This window comes from Rhea pennata, chromosome 8 (genome assembly GCF_028389875.1).
Source record: "Rhea pennata isolate bPtePen1 chromosome 8, bPtePen1.pri, whole genome shotgun sequence".
Classification (NCBI taxonomy): Eukaryota; Metazoa; Chordata; class Aves; order Rheiformes; family Rheidae; genus Rhea; species Rhea pennata.
In genome coordinates, this window is record NC_084670.1 from 24,532,145 (window position 1) to 24,549,837 (window position 17,693).

General features: G+C 39.3%; 1 protein-coding gene across 1 annotated transcript; it reads left to right on the top strand.

Moving 5' to 3' along the window:
- Window positions 1-363: 363 nt before the first annotated feature.
- Window positions 364-5,421, top strand: ZNF281 (zinc finger protein 281). Its single transcript, XM_062581267.1, has one exon. The coding sequence runs from the start codon at window positions 384-386 to the stop codon at window positions 2,997-2,999; it is 2,616 nt and encodes an 871-aa protein (XP_062437251.1). The 5' UTR covers window positions 364-383; the 3' UTR covers window positions 3,000-5,421.
- The last annotated feature ends 12,272 nt before the right edge of the window (window positions 5,422-17,693 follow it).

Consider the following 17,693-nt stretch of genomic DNA (forward strand, 5'->3'; position numbering starts at 1 on the left):
GCGGGCGGGGCGGGGCGGGGCGCGTGCGCGGTGGGCCGCCGGCGGGGCCGTACCCAGCATGCGGCGCGGCGCGCATGTGCAGTGCGCGGCGCAGGGGCTGCTAATTCCATTGTGGAGCGGCCGCGGCGTTATTTTTAACTGGCGGCGGCGGCGGCGGCGGGAGCCGTAAGTGCGGGCAGGGCCGGGGCCGCCCGGCGGCGCGGGCGGCGGGGGCGGCGATGCGCCCGGGCGGCGGCAGCCGGGCCGCGCCGCGGGCGAGCCGCTGAGCGAGCGAGGAGAGCGAGCGGTGCGCGGCGGCGGCCGGGCGGGCGGCGGCGGCGGGTCCCGCAGCCCCTCTGGGCCGCGCCTGCTCCGCGGCCCGCCCCTCCCTCCCCTCCCGGGGGATGAAACTCGGCAGCGGCTTCCTCGGCGGCGGCAAGAGGGCGGCGGCCATGGAGCCCACCTTCCCCCCCGGCATGGTGATGTTCAACCACCGCCTGCCCCCGGTCACCAGCTTCACGCGGGCGGCCGCGCCCCCCGCGGCGGCCCAGCACCCGCCGCCGTGCGTGCTGCCTCCGGCCGCCGCGGCCTCCGCGGCGGCGGCCGAGCCCCCGGCGCCTCCGCCCCCGCAGGACGTGACTTTCAAGAAGGAGCCGGCGGGGGCTTTCCCCGCCGCTGCCTCCCCGTCGCAGCGCAGCCCCTGGGGCTTCCTGCAGTCGCTGGTGAGCATCAAGCAGGAGAAGCCCAGCGAGCAGGAGGAGGAGGAGCCGCCGCAGCACCACCACTACGGGGGGCTCTTCGGAGCGGCGGGGGAGGAGAGGCCCCCGGGCCTCGGCGGCGGCGAAGGAGCCGGCCAGAGCGTGATCCAGGACCTCAGCCTCCTGCACCACCTGCACCAGCATCCCCACCGCGATCTGTTACTGAGCGGCAGAGGCGAGGGCGCCCCCGGCAGCTCCGGCGAGCCAAAGCACGACGCCCAGGTCAAGAAGGCGAAGAGGCCAAAGCCAGAAACTCAGGGAATCAAAGCCAAGCGGAAGCCGAGCGCTTCGTCCAAACCCCCCCTGGTGGGAGACGCAGAAGGTGCTGTTGTGTCCCCAAGTCAGAAACCTCACGTCTGCGAACACTGCAGCGCAGCCTTCAGGAGCTCCTATCACTTGCGCAGGCACGTGCTCATCCACACTGGGGAGAGGCCTTTCCAGTGCAGCCAGTGCAGCATGGGTTTCATCCAGAAGTACTTGCTGCAGAGGCATGAGAAAATCCACAGTAGGGAGAAGCCTTTTGGGTGCGACCAGTGTAGTATGAAGTTCATCCAGAAGTACCACATGGAGAGACACAAGAGAACGCATAGCGGAGAAAAGCCATACAAATGTGACACTTGTCAGCAGTATTTTTCAAGGACTGATAGACTGTTGAAGCACAGAAGAACGTGTGGTGAAGCCATAGGTAAAGCAGGAGCTGGAGGGGAGCCTGGATCATCAAATCACAACATGGGTAGCCTGGCTGCGTTGTCTCAGGGAAATACAAGTTCCTCAAGGAGAAAAAGTAAAACAAAAGGTATATCCACTGAAAACAAAGGAAATAAGTGTAGCAGTAAAGTAACTGAGTCTCAAGTTACAAGTAACGTGGCCATGCAAAATTATGCAGTTGATATTCCTATTGTGTCTTCCAGTGGTGGTCTTGTTGGCACAGGCATAGAAGAACTTCAGAAAAAGGTGCCAAAACTGGTCTTTAAAAAAGGAAGCAGAAAACACGCAGACAAAAATTACCTTAATTTTGTATCACCACTGCCAGATATTTTGGGGCAAAAACCGTTGTCTGGGAAACAGAGCGGCTCTCTAGGCCTAGTGACCAATACCGGTGTGGAAAGTATTGGCCTTCTCCAAAGTACAGGGGGTAAGCCAGGTCAAATAAGTAGCAATTATGATGATGCCATGCAGTTTTCAAAGAAAAGAAGATACTTGCAAACTGCGAGCAGTAACAGTGCCTTTTCAATTAATGTCGGACACATGACCTCCCAACAGTCCGTCATCCAGTCTGCAGGTGTTAGTGTTATGGATAATGAAGCTCCATTATCTCTTATTGATTCAGCATCTTTAAATACTGAAATAAAGTCTTGCCATGACAAGTCTGGTATTCCTGATGAAGTCTTACAGAGCCTTTTGGACCAGTACTCTCACAAATCAGAAGGCCAGAAGGAAGATCCTTTTAGCATAACTGAACAACGTGTGGACTTGCACACCTCAGGAGAACATTCAGAGATGGTTCAGGAAGAAAACTTGAGCCCTAACTCGCAAACAGTTTCAAATGATAAGGCAAGCATGTTGCAAGAATACTCCAAATACCTCCAACAAGCTTTTGAAAGAACGACCAATAGCACTGGTTTTGCTTTTGGACCTAGTTTCCAGTTTGTTAGTTTGTCTTCAACTCTCCATAACCACACTCTGTTTCAAGACAAACAGATATACACTACATCTCCACTCGAGTGTGGCTTCAGCCAATCCGTTACCTCAGTATTGCCAACTGCGTTGCCAAAACCTCCGTTTGGGATGTTGCTTGGATCTCAGCCAGGCTTTTATTTATCTGCTTTGGAGGCTACGCATCAGCAGTTGACTCCTTCTCAAGAGCTAGATGATCTCATTGATCCGCAGAAAAATTTGGAGACTACATCTAACTACCAGTCTACATCTCAGAAACTGACTGGCCAGAAGGAACAGAAAAACTTAGAATCCTCAACGAGCTTTCAGATCCCGTCTCAGGAGTTAGCTAGCCAGATAGATCCTCAGAAGGACATAGAGCCTAGAGCAACCTACCAGATCGAGAACTTTGCACAAGCGTTTGGTTCTCAGTTTAAGTCGGGCAGCAGGGTGCCAATGACTTTTATCACTAACTCTAATGGAGAAGTGGACCATAGAGTAAGGACTTCAGTGTCAGATTTCTCAGGGTATACAAATTTGATGTCTGATGTAAGTGAGCCATGTAGTACACGAGTAAAAACCCCAACCAGCCAGAGTTACAGGTAAGGTCCTAGCTGTGACCAGGCTGTGGGGTCTTTTTTATGTAATTTTGTTTTACTTTGACAACACTGCCATTGGAATGTTTCTACACGGTCCTATTAAGAATAATGTAACATGCCCTTTCAATGCAACTTTTCATATTTAGTTTATTTTGTTAGCGTGATTTTTTTTTAGATCTGTTTATTATGGTTTTTAATCAGAAATCAATAGATTAAAATAGTTTTTTTGTTCAAGTGACAACGTTTAGCAATCAAATTTACATATATAGATTGTCAGGGAATAGCCCAAAAGCTTAAAATGCAAAAAAATTAACTTTGTTCCTAGGATTAAGGTTTATTCTAATTGCTTTGCTCTCAGGAAAGTATAACGAAGCATGGGATTTCTATGCACCACTAGTGTATTGGAACTTCCAATCTACAGATAGTGACAAGTATATTTCAGCTTTTTGAGGAAGGGATCTATGACATTTCAGTTTGCTGTCTTTTATATCTGGGCTGATCTAAAAGACTTTTGCTACCTAAATCTTGTTGCTTTTAAAGTACTCCTGTTCTTCCAGGTGATGCCCATTCCAGGCAGGTGGAGCAGATATTCATGGATCCATAGTAAGAGCCCAGAACGGTAGCTTTAATAGAAACAATAATGTCCCCAGAACTCCTGTGTAAGACTGTAATTCCATAAAGAGATTCTGTTGACACAAACCATGAGATCAAAATGCGTATGTCTGGTTCATGTCATTAGAACCTGGTCTTGAAACTACAGTCATAATCTATATACGCTGTTGGGATACATTATTTATTATACATGGTTCAAAAGAAACTGGTCTTTTGCTCTTCCCCTCTTCCACATTCTTTTAGTGTATAAGATCCCCTCTACCAATTCTTCTCCTGGGTTTGCGTGTTTTCTCTTAATTTACACCTTTTCTTCCCTTCTTCCCTCCTCCTTCTCTCACCCTGACGTAACAGCTAGAATTTAAAAAGATTTACATTCCAGAAAGTGCATACCTTACCATGCACTTTCTGATGTCTTACGGCATCAGATAATGAACAGTAAACACCCATTTATTTTAGAATTTTGTCGAGGTTTCCATGTACAATAAGAAATAATATACTCCCAATTGTACATACTAAGGCCCTGATCCTGTGTCAGGATCAGCTAATGTGGACCCCTGTGCCCAGCAGTGTGCTGGTGGTTTCACCGGAGCTCTTAATGGATATAGGGGTTTGTAGCAGTTTATCATTGCAGGCTTAGGGCCTAAGGCTGCGATTCCATCAAAGGTTTCTGGTGATGACATCAACTACAAAAGGAGAACTTGAGTGGCTTGTTAAAATCAACAGAACTTTTAATTGGAATTATTGCCTTACTTTATGTATATTTTGTGGTACATTATTTATTATATGTGAATCCTGATTAATGCCTGTGGAGCCACGGAAACCTGCTAGAAATACTAGTGGCCATTCAAAGCTGCTGAAAGGCAGTGGCACTGCTCTAAACCACTTTTTGCAAATGTATTTTTGATTAGTTTTTTAATGTAATTTTGGTGATGTTTATGCTGATGGTTTTTTATGTACTCTTGGTGATGTTTCAGTCTTATGTACTTTCCTGGTGTCAGGAAAGTACCAGTGGTTGTTTGCAGTCTTATTGTGTAATCAGCCTATTACAGGCTTCCATGTATAATAAAGTTATTAACATTGTGCAAGTGTAAAACACTTCTGTTATGAAAGTGGTGTTCTGAAAACTATGAATTATTAAATGAATTGTTACAAAAATCCTGGGTAATTTCTCCCGTTGTCCCTCACCACTAAAAATTCATACCCAAACCTGTTGTAACCTCTTTTACCAGGTGAACTATCATTTTATTTTCTTACTAATCTAGAGTTTGTTCTCATAGAATCCATGTAACTCCATTAACTTTTTCTTTATACTTGATTATGTATTTCACCCTATTTCAGTTTAAATAAGTGAACAACAACAGTTCTCTAAACACAGAACCCAGTCTGTTATCAGGGATTGGAATAGTCCATAACCACTGTGTTGGCTTTTTCAATATCTTTTCTTTTGTTTTGCAGAGGTTATAGTTTACTTTCTTTATATTGTGTGTAGTAGAAGTTGCATATGTATTGTTCTGGCTGTTTGCTTTAACTTAATACTAATAAAACCCATTATTCACAAAATCATAAAGATATCACTTCTTATCCAGTCCCACTCCTGAGAACCTATTAAGAAAATATGAGATTAAATTTTGAAAAGTAGTAGTATAACTTACTGGCATGTTTTCAGCTTGTTTTCTTCAAGTTCTTTTTGGGTCAGAAAATTTGAATGAATGCACTATTTTAGAAATGATGGGGCTAACTTATACCTTTAGCTTCCAAGGGCGAAAAAAAAAAAAAACAATTTCCTTCAGTCAAACTGTTCATACGACCTCATTTTAAAATCTGTGTCTTTTTATATATGATTTTGGATAAAATTATATAAATTTCATATTGTTAACTTCTGAGACATTCTGTAAAATCCAGATAACACAATTTTGTCCAAAGTAAAGATTTTAGAAAGTCATCTATCTCTCTCCATTTTTTTTGATTTAACTTTTGCGTTGTAAAGAAAGAAACCCTAGTAAAAATAGTATTACAGCAAAACCTTTACTTAAAGACATGCAAGCAATGTGAATGTACTTAGGAGGTTTACTTAATCCTTTTTTATTCTTTAATTTTGTATGTGAATAGAAGAGTAGTAGTGCTAAAAGTCTTAAAACAGTTGAAAAATAGAGTATTGAAGAATGGAAGATGGTAATTTGAATGAGGTAATGACATGGACAAGTAGAAAATCATTCGTGTGCTGACAATGCGGTTGATAAAGAGGGACAAAACCCCACCAAGGTAAATATGAAATATATACGTTAAATGTTTAATATTCAGAAAATTGGAAGGAATCATTTGGGATGGTGAGGGGCAAATTATTGGAATTCTGTACGTTCTTTCTAGGGATAAGCAGTCGTTCAAAAATGTTTCCAAATAGAGCACAACTGTTTTTTTTTCCTAATTTAATATGGAATTCAGATTTATTTTTCTTCAGAAGCCTAAGAATATGGTAAAATGTGTGGAAAGTCAGATATGGTTGTATCTGCTAGATGCTAGAAAGAACTCCATATATATTGCGAAGTAGTAATCCACTTGAACTAAATATTTATTTAGGGATATGATAGAGGAAGAAAGAGGAAAGCAAAATGGGTCTTGTTTATTTTTCACTTCAGTTTCTACTTCATTCTTTTTAAGAATCATGGGTGGGAAATCATAACCTCTTTTCTACCACTAACATGTGGAGCGTAAAGGAGAAATGCTACACATGATAATAGGAAATCGTACATAGAAGAGTTGTGCTTCTTCCTATGGTAGCTCACGTAACATGTTTTGCTTTGGGACAAGTGTGTTAAGGTGTGTGTCTGTATGTGGCCGACCCCTGAAGGTGCACATCCAACCTATCTGCAGATGAGGTAGAGGAACACAGTTGAACATTTTAGCAGTTCCTGAACCAGATGAACTGGGCACCAAGCTGTGGGCAGTGGGTGAGAGTTTTAGAGTAGGAAACATGTGGAAAGGAAATGGGAAAGGAAAAAAGAAAAAAAAAAAAAAAAGATGGTGTGAAGGGAGATTAAATTTTCATGTTTATGAACTAGTGATGAAAAAAAGGCTGCCTGATATTTAATGGAAACCTTGAGAAGATGCATGTAAGAAGGCAAGAGTTACTGCAGTATCAGGTTTTTTTATTATATGTATTGGATGAAGTCAGGATACCTCAAAATAGAAGGAACCTGGTTTTGTGTCCCCCCCCCCAACTTTGCCAGCTTTTAACCATTTAGGCTGGAATTTTCTAGGCTTAGTCTGTTGCAGACTCCACACACTGTTTTTCTTTGGGAAACTTATGCTAAAGTTGCTCATTTATTTCCTAAAATAAGATTAAGGAGGAGAGTTGTCATGTTCTGCTGGCCTTTTCATTCCATGCCTCTTTAAAAACAAAATAATTTTTTTTGAAAATCAGCAGTACCTATAGTAAAACTAGGATTTTAACTAGGTTGGTGGGTGTCTGTAGTTGCATCATTGGCTATTCTTGAAAACCTGATCATTTTAAGAGTTTTTCAAAATGCATTTGCATTGTGGGACTTTAATGTTTGATAGCTTTAACTTTTAAAGGTGACCTGTCCAGGACAACAGACAACTATTGCAATTGGTTATTATGTTAGTTCAAATAGCAGTTTCTTTTATATGACCCCTATAAGTGTTGCATGTTTTCGTAGAAGAGCATTTGCTTTTTGGCTTCTTCTATAATTTGGAGAATCTTCATTTTTCATTTTCTTCTAAAATGATTTTCTTAAAATGTTTTTATTTGTGCAAGAACTTAAGAAAATACTGCGTTGTATTTTGCACAGCATTTCCCTGTGCTTCGTTTGGAGCACAGCATATGCACTCTTTACTGAATGAGCAGCTATGAGGCATAGATGTGCTTTATCCATGTGGTTCAAAACATTTCTTGCATCTCTTCTGTTCACAGTTAAAACACAGATTTATTTCAGTGTTGTTCGTTTCCCCATGGACAGTAACACCTGCCTATATCTGGCATGAAAGAGAACAAATTCACTGTTTAATATCCCCATACTGATATTTTTATGTTTTTTAGTGATACTAACACTAAAACCTTACGCTAGTTTTGGATGCCTGGTTTCAGTTTGATGCCTGTGACGTGGACAAATAGGTAGCGGAATTTCATCTCTTTGACATTGATTGGAGTTGAGTTCTGGGTGTAAGACCCCTGCTGTTTCAAACTGTGTGGCTATGTAAAAAGAAACTGAAGAATAGTTTCTAGCTTAGGAAATGTGGAATAGTGGATTATCTAGAACCACATAGAAGCTTTGTGGCTGATTTGTAGGGGGAAATGAATTCTTTAAGGTGACATTCAACAGGGTAAATCACTGGTTTGCCTTTTTCCTTCTGCTGTTCACTGTAAATGTGGCATCTGCAACAAGTGCAGCCAGGTTCTGCAAATAGCAGACAGTAAGTACAGTCCCACTTCATTCTCTTTTGAATGTTGTCATCCTATTTGTCGCAGATAAAAACAGCGATGCAATGTTGCTTGGAGAGAATAGTATGTCATCATCTAATCAGTCTGTCATGTTGCACATACAAGATAGGGTGAATTGAGGAAGATTAAAAGGAAGATTTAGTTCTGACTAAACTTTAATACTTAATTTATAATGTTTATAGTTAGAATAATGCAGATATTTTTATATAGTATATTACTAAATGTTTGTCTTTACTTTTTATCTAAAACCTAAAGGCTGTTCTAAGTAATGCAACACTATAAAGCTGCCTGTGCACTTAGTAACTTGGTCATAAATTTGATAAAATATTATCTTGCCAGATTCAAAATGAAGAAAGAATAAAGAAATAAATTAAGTGTCTCTGATTACTTCAATAGACTCTTGTCTTACATTAAAATATATTTTAAGTAGTGTCTTATTTAAAGCCACAAATCTCAAAACATTCTGTGAACTACTGTGGTATATAATGAGTATCATGAAGGAACTACAGTAGGTGTTAGGTATTCTATAGTAGCGCGTATGCCACCTTTGATGTTAAAACCTGCTTTATCTAAAGGTAGCCTATTTGGAATTTTCCCTTGTTCTTGATCACTAGGAACCTTTAATTTATACTGTTGGCAGACGTGAGTTCATATAGATATTCATCAAAGGCCAGAAGATTGTTTATTTTTAATCCCCCAGATTCCGCTTACAGTGTGCTTCTTGGTTTGCTTGTGGTCTGTTCCCAGTGGATAGGAGGTTAGAATTGTGGCTGGGATGTGTGGAGGTGCTGGCATATGGCTGGAAATTGTATTGGTGGCGGTAAGGATACTTTAGTCTGCTCAAAGACTCTGAATATGCTTTCTTGGGGGAAACAAATCTCAAAGTGCTCTCAGATTCTGAGATGAGTGGAGATCCACACAAACCAAGACCTTTATTGAAGATTAGAATTTGTGAAGAAATCCATGCACAACTACTAGAGTGACAGAGTTTTGAATCAAATTGTTTTTCTATAATGGGAAAATATACAGAAGTGTAATAGAACATTTTGTATATTCTGCTGAGATGCCTTAAAGTAGGATGTGCAAGGTGTACCTGCGGATCCTCTTATCTATTAAATAAAAATGCATCTCTAGAAGGAAAAGTGGGTTAATTTAGAAAGAAGTTCTGAGACTGAGAAGGGATAGAGTATGTGTTTGAAGAGGGCAATTATATGGTGTAAAGTAACTATCTATTTGGAATTTGGCCAGGTTGATGATAACACAATTACTCGTAGAAGTTCATGGCCCCATGGCTTTAGTAGCAATAGGCAGTCCTGCAATCTCGGAAGGAGAAAACACAGCCTTGCTCATTCAGCTGGACTGTGATCAAAAACGGTTTGGCAATGTGACACTTAGGCACAGCAAGTTCTATTTCTTGGAACACCTACTTTTTCTTTGAAGACCTGCCATTTCCTAGTACTGATTCACTTTGTGAAAGTGAAATGCAGACATCTCTACCAAAATTCTACTATCTGTATTCTGGACAGCTTTAGTGCAGAGGATTATTCTGTTATAATCGGTGGGGGAGTATCAGTAAAAATATTCAAGCTGTTTACCTTAAGCTTGTCATCCTTAGAAAACTTGGCGAAATTATAGTGTAAAGCAGTTCATGTACTTAGTCCATCAAACCTATAATGAGACGTGCAGACTTCACTTGGTTTTAGCGTAGCATTAAATCTATATGAAATGTTTAAATGATGGAGAAGTGTTTTTCATGAGCAATCTGAATTAAAACTTCTTTCCAGGTTTACTTTTATAGTAGTCTTGGGAGATGAGGATTAAAGCAATTACTCATCTCTGGAGGAGTTGGAACCTCTGGTTTTATAAGAGGTTGCAATCAATTGCAGTGTAGATATGTTAAATTTTAATTTGTTGAGTATGGAGATGCACTCTAGAGTAAAAGTAGTTTCATATTTTATTTTACTTGGCTCCAGAAATCATTCTCTGACTGATGTCTCCACAGTAGATGGCAAACTGAATAGACTGTTGGTAGCTAAAATCATCAGCTTTACTATTTTTAACACCGTTTTCTGATGCTTGCATGTTTTGTTCTTTCTCACAATGAAGCTAAGTGAAAACCTCTGAGAAAGAGTTCCTTCTAATGTAGCATAATGAAGTCTTTAAATGGGTACAGTTGTAGGTCACCATGAATAGGAATGCAGTGACCTTTGTCTTGACAATGAAGCTGGCACAAGCTTCTCAAAGAGCTGTTTTTTAATATATTTCTCAGACAGAAAGGACACAAAAGAGAATCCTCATTTGACTACCAGTGAGTAAACCCAAAAGATTAGAAAATGTATTGTAAATAGTCAGCTTGTAAAATCTAGAAATAACAAGGGTTTTTTTTCTTTAAATATGGATATTGTTACAGGAATTATCTTCCTTCTTCTGTGCCAAGAAGGCAGGAAAAGAGGTAAAGTAGAGGGGCTGTGCAACTGGTAAGATGTCTGCTGATATCTTAAGATGCTCTGTAATGACCTGTTCTGAATTTTCAGATGCAACAATGAGGCTTTCAAAATAGCAGTATTTTCTTAAAATTTAGAGTCCAGAAAAATTACAGATCGTTGTTGTCTGTTTACTTTTATACGTATCTGCAAGTTTGTATTACATTATGCTGAAGTGGAGAGAAACTCAAATTTCTTGGTGGACTATATTAAAAAAAGTAAAGAATTTTGCAGAAGGCGCATAAATGTTGTGGCCATTTCCTGTTGAGGAGACCCTTTTGCTCCATGCAACTTCAGTGGTGGTTTCCAAGTTGCAGTGCTCAGCAGTTTCCCTTAACGATAGAGACTCATCTGTCATTCTTCAGTAATGGCACTACCTGCTAGTTTAGGGCTTTCTCAAGGTTACAGCAATGTCAGTCTGAACTGTGCTCTCGCTGGTAGAGGAGAGTCCTGGGTAGGAAGACAACAAACTCAAAAGTGAGAAGTGAAGATAACGAATGGAGATTTGGTTTTCAGTGAGAGAGAAATCGTATCTATAGGACTGGTTCTATATGATCAGGTAGTAATACACTTTTTGTCCCATAAAAGAGGCAAAAATAGGTTGTTAAACCCTTTCTTTTAGCCAGAGACCTAACAGTATGTCTGTTTGAAGAACAGATTAATTCCCTGGTAATGATGGATGCTACTCCCATAAAGCCACAGCCTGGGTGAGAAGCTAAATCAGGTGCTTTGATTGAGAGTGTGCCTTGTTTAGAGTGTGCGTCATCTGAAAGGATTCTCTGCTGTTAAAAAAAAAAAAAGAAAAAAAAAAAAGAAAAAAGTTTAGAGTATGTACATGTTATTCAGACCTGAGTAAACTAAACAGGTGAAACAGCAGTTACCATTTAACACTTACTTTAACAAGTCCTTAAAACATGTTCCAGGAAAACAATATGCTAGTATATAGTATAGAATAGTATATAGTATAGAATATATCTTGCAGATCATGAGAAGTGACTTTAACATGGGAGGTCAAAAGATACGTGGAACGGTGCATTGTTTGTGTTTTCGAAAGATTCAGGTAATTTATTTTCTTCTGCAAATGAGAAGATTTAACCATAAAATTTATTTTATGAGATAGGACCTGACTAATTTGATATGAGAAGCTTTTATTTTAGCAATTTCATGTTAAATTCTCTGAGGGTGAGAAAGTGGATTTTTTTTATTTTATTTTTTCCTAGGGGAAGAACTATGTTAAGGAATGTGAGGTAAATTCTCAGTGAAGAGCAGGTGCTATGCAGTTTCTGCACTTGCTGGAAAAGTTCCAATGATTTCTGGTTTTCTATCTTAACATACTAATATGAAACAAAACCTGCAAGCTGCCATACCTTCTTGACAACTTTGATCAGTGCCAAACAGGAACGCGGGGTTTTCTGCTGAGGAGACGCGCTGCTTGTTTATGCGATGCAGCGCAGTGATGGCTCTGAATGTGCATTGTTTAGTGGAACGAGTGGGCTCGAGAATTCAAGATGTTGCAGGGAATCCTATAACTATGCAGTGTTAAATGTCATTTGAGTTGCTAGGTGGGATACATCAGTCCATTTTAAATTACAGGCAGTTTCCACGACAAATCTTCTTAGCCTTTTATTAAAGAGTATTTTATTTCAAAATGCTTTAACTGTTTTTACTTCTTTAATTTATTAACTTTCCTTCTTTCCTTTCCTATTAACTGTGGAAGGTTGCCTTAAGGAAACATCCATCTAACAATGTTTTATACAATTTGGGAGACGGTAATTGCTTTTTTCCTCTTCTCCTTCAAAAAGTTAAATAGGCTTACATGAAATTGCTCTTGTTCAGAGCTCATGCAGAAGAAAAGAAAAAGCAAACCAGAGAGAATGCAGCTTCTGTTTTTGGTTCAGACTTTAACTTGAAATCTTGCTGCTGGAGAAAGGCAGGCACAAAGCATTATCTTATCAGTCTGTTGATAAGTTGTAACAGTGTTGGGCTGTTAAGGCATTGCTATTAGCTGTTGTTCTGGTCACGGGCTCAGTTGTTGCAAAAGATTCAGTCTTGACTGGTTGAGCCAGATTTTTTTTTTTTTTTTTTTTTTTTTTTTTTTGAAACAGAAAGCAAAAAATGATTGAAAAGGATGGGGATTAAAAATGTATACAGGGCATGGATGACTGCAGGAACACAAGTTTTGTATTCCAGATGTTGTTGAAGGCTTAACCAAAGCTGGATATTATGGCAATGTAATTTGGGTCCACTCTTGCTTGGCTGCATCTGATCTGGCTGTTTCTTGGGATCAGAGCTGTGATAGTTACTGATGTTGCCATGAATCCTGAGTTTCCAGGTGGCAGTGGGGTTATCAATTACGTTAGGAAGTTTCAGACCTTTCAGACACCTATAAGAGCAGTAGTTTTAAGTAATGGTTTCTGACTGAGCTCAGCATTTTTCTGGCATACCAGCTATGGGCTTTTTGTTCTGCACTTCTTTTGTTTGTTAGACTTGATTTCATCACAGTCCTTGGGTTTTATCAGTGGATGTTGTTTGGACTAACTCAATTATTCCATCTTCAGCTTTTCTTGCTTCTATAAACAGTAAGTCTTTGTGTTGGTTTACGCTTGCAGATATATTTTTCATGTTTTTAAAGAACCCCTTCAGTGCATATTGTGTGTGTATGTATTTGTCAAGTATATAGAATGCAAATGCAGTGAAGATTGATGTGAAAATCCCTTGTCCTCTGAGATGTTGCAATGGAAACATGTTGCCTTTTCATAGAGGGTAGGTAGTGGACTAATGTTTCACTAAAATGTTAGACGATAATATCCTCTTTGATATGATGTGATGCAAAGCCAAATTATAGCTGAACACTAATTATTGATTTTATGGAACTTTGTGCTCTAGTAAAGTAGAAAGTCAGAGCCATCCCTTTGATTCATGTGTCATTATTGGGTACAGGAATTTGTCCAAAAATATTTAACAGCTATCCTTTATGGCTTAAAATCATAATCTTGATAGTCTTGTATAGCCTTTTGTTAGTGGTTTTCCTGCTTTTTCAGAAAGCATACTGAGAAAATGGACAGAATGCCAAATGGAGGAATTTTGGTTGATATTTTTTCTATTTCAGTAGCAGGTTTGAAACCCTCAGATGACAAGGACTCCTGTCACTTAAGCTAAAAGAGTAACTGATGATAGTAGCCAGTTGCCACTCTCTGTGGATCAGCATTAGCAGGGAAAACATCTTGTTTTCACAGGTAGATGCGGGCATCTTAAAAATTGTGTACTTGGTTATTTTGATTTTTATTGCAGACCAGGAAGCAGTAACTCTATCAGATAGGCTATTACTTGTTATCTCAGACTTGACCCTTGCTCCTTCTACTTTTTTCCAATCCTGCTTCTTTTAGTGCAGTTCTTAACAACTCACTAAGCAAATACTGCAGTCATCTCATTCAGGTCCCCCTGCTGTACAAGTCTTTGCTTTTTTTCTACTCCCACTCCTTTAATCCCAACTTCTATTACATGTGCCCTTCTCCTCCTGTCCGAATTTTGTTGTTTCTATTCCTGTTTTCCTTGCCCAGCAGTTTTTGCATTGAGCAGCAACTTTTGTGCTTCCCTTCTGTTTCAGTTTCAGACTCCTTGTCCTTACGTGCTGCTTCCTTCTGTCTGTGCATGGATTGTATTTCTTCTGCCCCAGAGTCAGATGGTTGGTACCTGCTTGCAGCCTGGGTGTCTCTTTGGAATTGTCTCTTTGAGCCAGTCCCTGCTCTCAAACCAGAGTTTAACTCCTCTGACTGATGCTGTCCTCAGGGAGTCCAGCTCTCCTGTGGCTGCTTGTTCCCACCTCCACATCATCCTCTTTGCTTGGGCCAGGCCAAGGCTTAATACAGCTGCCTAATGAACTGAGGAAGAAGGGATTTTTTGTTGTTGTTGGGTTTTCTTTTTTTTAATGAAAGTCATGGATTGTTTTCTTTTTCTCCCTCTCTGTTCATCAAGTAGCTTTACCAAATCCCTGAGTTACGTGGGGATGGAAATACGCCCTGGTGGTCGGGAAGAACGGAACTGGCAAGGCCAGCTGCAGTTGGGGTCCCTGTGTGTGAAACTATGGCCCTAAGTTTGATGCTTGCTACTGCCGTGGTATGGAGCTGTTGTAGTTGGCTTTACAGGGATAGCTTGGTTTTACCCCTCATAAGAATAAGAAGCAGAGTACACCTGACACCGAGGACACTTTTCTACTGAAACTCAGATGTCTCTGGGAGTGCCAGAGCTTTTCAAAGATTTTTTTTTTCCCATGATTAAGACAATGTATTTTTCCTTAGCATTCTTAGAAGCCAGGAAGGCTTCTGGCTAAACAGTCTATGTATTAGTACGCTCATGCATGTATGAACAGGAGGAATTGGACTGTGTCAAACAAGGTTGATGAAAACGTCAGCCTGAATGATTAGCTTTGTAGTCGCAAGTTACTGACAGCAAGATCTGGAATGGTTTTGGGGTAACATTTTAGTAGACAAACTATGTGCTATTAACTATAATGTAGTATATCAGTTTAAGTAATAGTAAAAACAGTGAAGATGAACTGGAGTTTTTACAGCTCCCATTGAAGCATCAGGAATTGCATTGCCTCAGGCAAATTATGTGACCAGATACACTAGATAGTTTATCTGATGTTGCAAGTTCTATATTCCTATAGATGAGCTATTGCCTCAAATTATCCATTTATAATACAATAATCCATCAGATATCTACTCCTTTTGAAGGTTATTTAATAGAATGAGCAACAGCAATAAGCAAGTTGTATAGCTACATTATATAGAAGTCCTAGAGGGATGTGACTTGCTGGTTCTGTTGCCCATAAAAAAACGTGTTTCATTTGCGAGGGAGAATTTTAGCAGGATGTTTCATTCTAACAAACGTTTGACTTTTCTAAACTTATATACATAAGTGCCCTGCATATTATATTAATTCCTTCACTTCCTCTTATTTTACTTTATTTTATTTTTAGTGGAAGATACATAGAAAAGGCACCTTGCCCTTGTAATAGGACTTGCAGCCAGAAATGAGTTTGGGTTTGCATGGTAGATTGATAGTGTTGCATAGATGAACCACTTGTAAACTGCAGGGACTATTAAACAATAGTTTTGAGAACTGTAACTGTAATTGCCCAGGTAATGATTTAAATATTAGCACAGTCTTTCTTCCTTCAAGAAAGAAGAGTATTATAGCAATTGCATTTAAAATTTAATTTTTATACTATTTTATTAAAACTTCCACAAACTGTTGTTTTGATTTAAACCAGATGTTTAGCTTACATTGAAGAGTAATCTATTTTAAGCTAAATGGGAATAACCTTCTCAAATTGCAAACTGCTCATAAAAAGAATTTACAAATTCAGTTTGATTTAAAATTTTGTCATAAGCTTTTATCATAAAAATTGCATCTTATACAATCACATTTTATACATTTTGCAGTCTATCTTAAGCATTGTCTTACTGAATCTGGGGCAGTGTCAAATTACCATAGGTAAGTTTGGTAGGAAATTATCTTTTATTCCACCTTTTTTCATAATGAAATAAAAGTTCATGGTAACAGTGTGAGGGATTTTTATTTAGGCTTTTGTACAGTTAGTGGTGTTGTATTCTGAAGCTGCATTTTGAATACTTTAAGCTGGTGCTGTTACTGAAAGGAGCAAGCTTACCTTCTGCTGTCCTTGGCTGCTTATTCTCTCCAGCAGGAAAAACAAAACAAAACAAAACAAACAAAAAAAAACAAAACAAAAAAAAAACCAAAAAGTGGTTTATTTTTTCATGTAAATCAGTCTCCTCATCTAATTCTTTGTGGCCTTTCCAAATACTTGTCCTGGCTCATGTGGGGGAGGCAGTGATTGTGGCATGGCTACTGCTTTTTTGTGACAAGCCTAATTTAAAGTGCTCATCGACACATTTTTCCATTTTTGTTCGTTATTTTAATTGCTGATAGCTTCTTTTCTTTTGCTGTACTCTGCCTAGAACTTCAGGCCAGGAGGTCAAGTCTGCTGACATATTTCTATGCCTTGAGAACTGAGTTGCCTCTCTGGTCCATGCATTCATCTCCTTCCACGTCATGCCATTAATACTCTCTGATGTACTCACTTTAAAAGCAGTGTTTATGGTTTGAGATTCTCTCTTCCAGAACAGGAACTGGAATAACTTCATATATACATTAGATCAATGCAAATGATATAAACAGATATATACATTATCTATAGTATGTTTGGAAACGTTTATTTCAGTTATAATACCTATTCTTTCCAACTGATTATGCTGTCTTTTCCCTAAATTTATATAAATGTAAGGAAAAGGCAGAAGAATTAATTTTCAGTTGATCTTTGAAAGCTGAATATCACTTCTTGATTTATGCTGTTTTTACTTTGTGCGTATAGAAGAAATCCTGTGCTATACTCATTTATAATATATAGACATTTCTTTGCATCTTTACATGTTGTTCAGATGAAGAATACTATGAGTTTTTATAAAAACAGTGCAATTTAAGACCATAATCTATACTCCTAATCTGTTGTATATACATGTAGGAATATGGCTATGATCATGTTGTCTTAATGACTACTGCATTGTTATTTATCTGAATAATGGCTGAAACCTTGAAATGTTGAACTGAAGATCCATTGATTGAGAACATGCACAATTATGAGAGGTCGAAAGAAAGGAAATTAACATACTTTTTTGGCTAAATTTTCTCAGTTGCCTCAATTATTGCATTGAATTCTGGTATTCTTGCTGGGAGAATTTCTATGGATATGTGAAACCTGAACTTTCTAATTCTTGGAGAGTACAACGGTTGAATTTTATGTATACGCTAAATTGATAATCTATTTTTCTTCTGTAACTTTTAAGAGCCAGATTGTCTGTAAGTAGGCAGCTTTCTCAATTCCAGTAGATGCATATGCGACCACAGTTACAACAATTACTTTATTTTTCACATCAGCAAATTAATGGATTCTTAAGGAAGAGGATTTCTAAAGGTGATCATGTTTATGCAAATAGCAACACTGGTAAAAAAAAACAAAACAACAAATTCTTATGGGTGCGTATTTTTGTGATCTTATTGGACTTGTTATATCTCTGGAAGACCATCTGTTTGTGGTCTGATTCTGCAAATCCTGTTAGTAAAT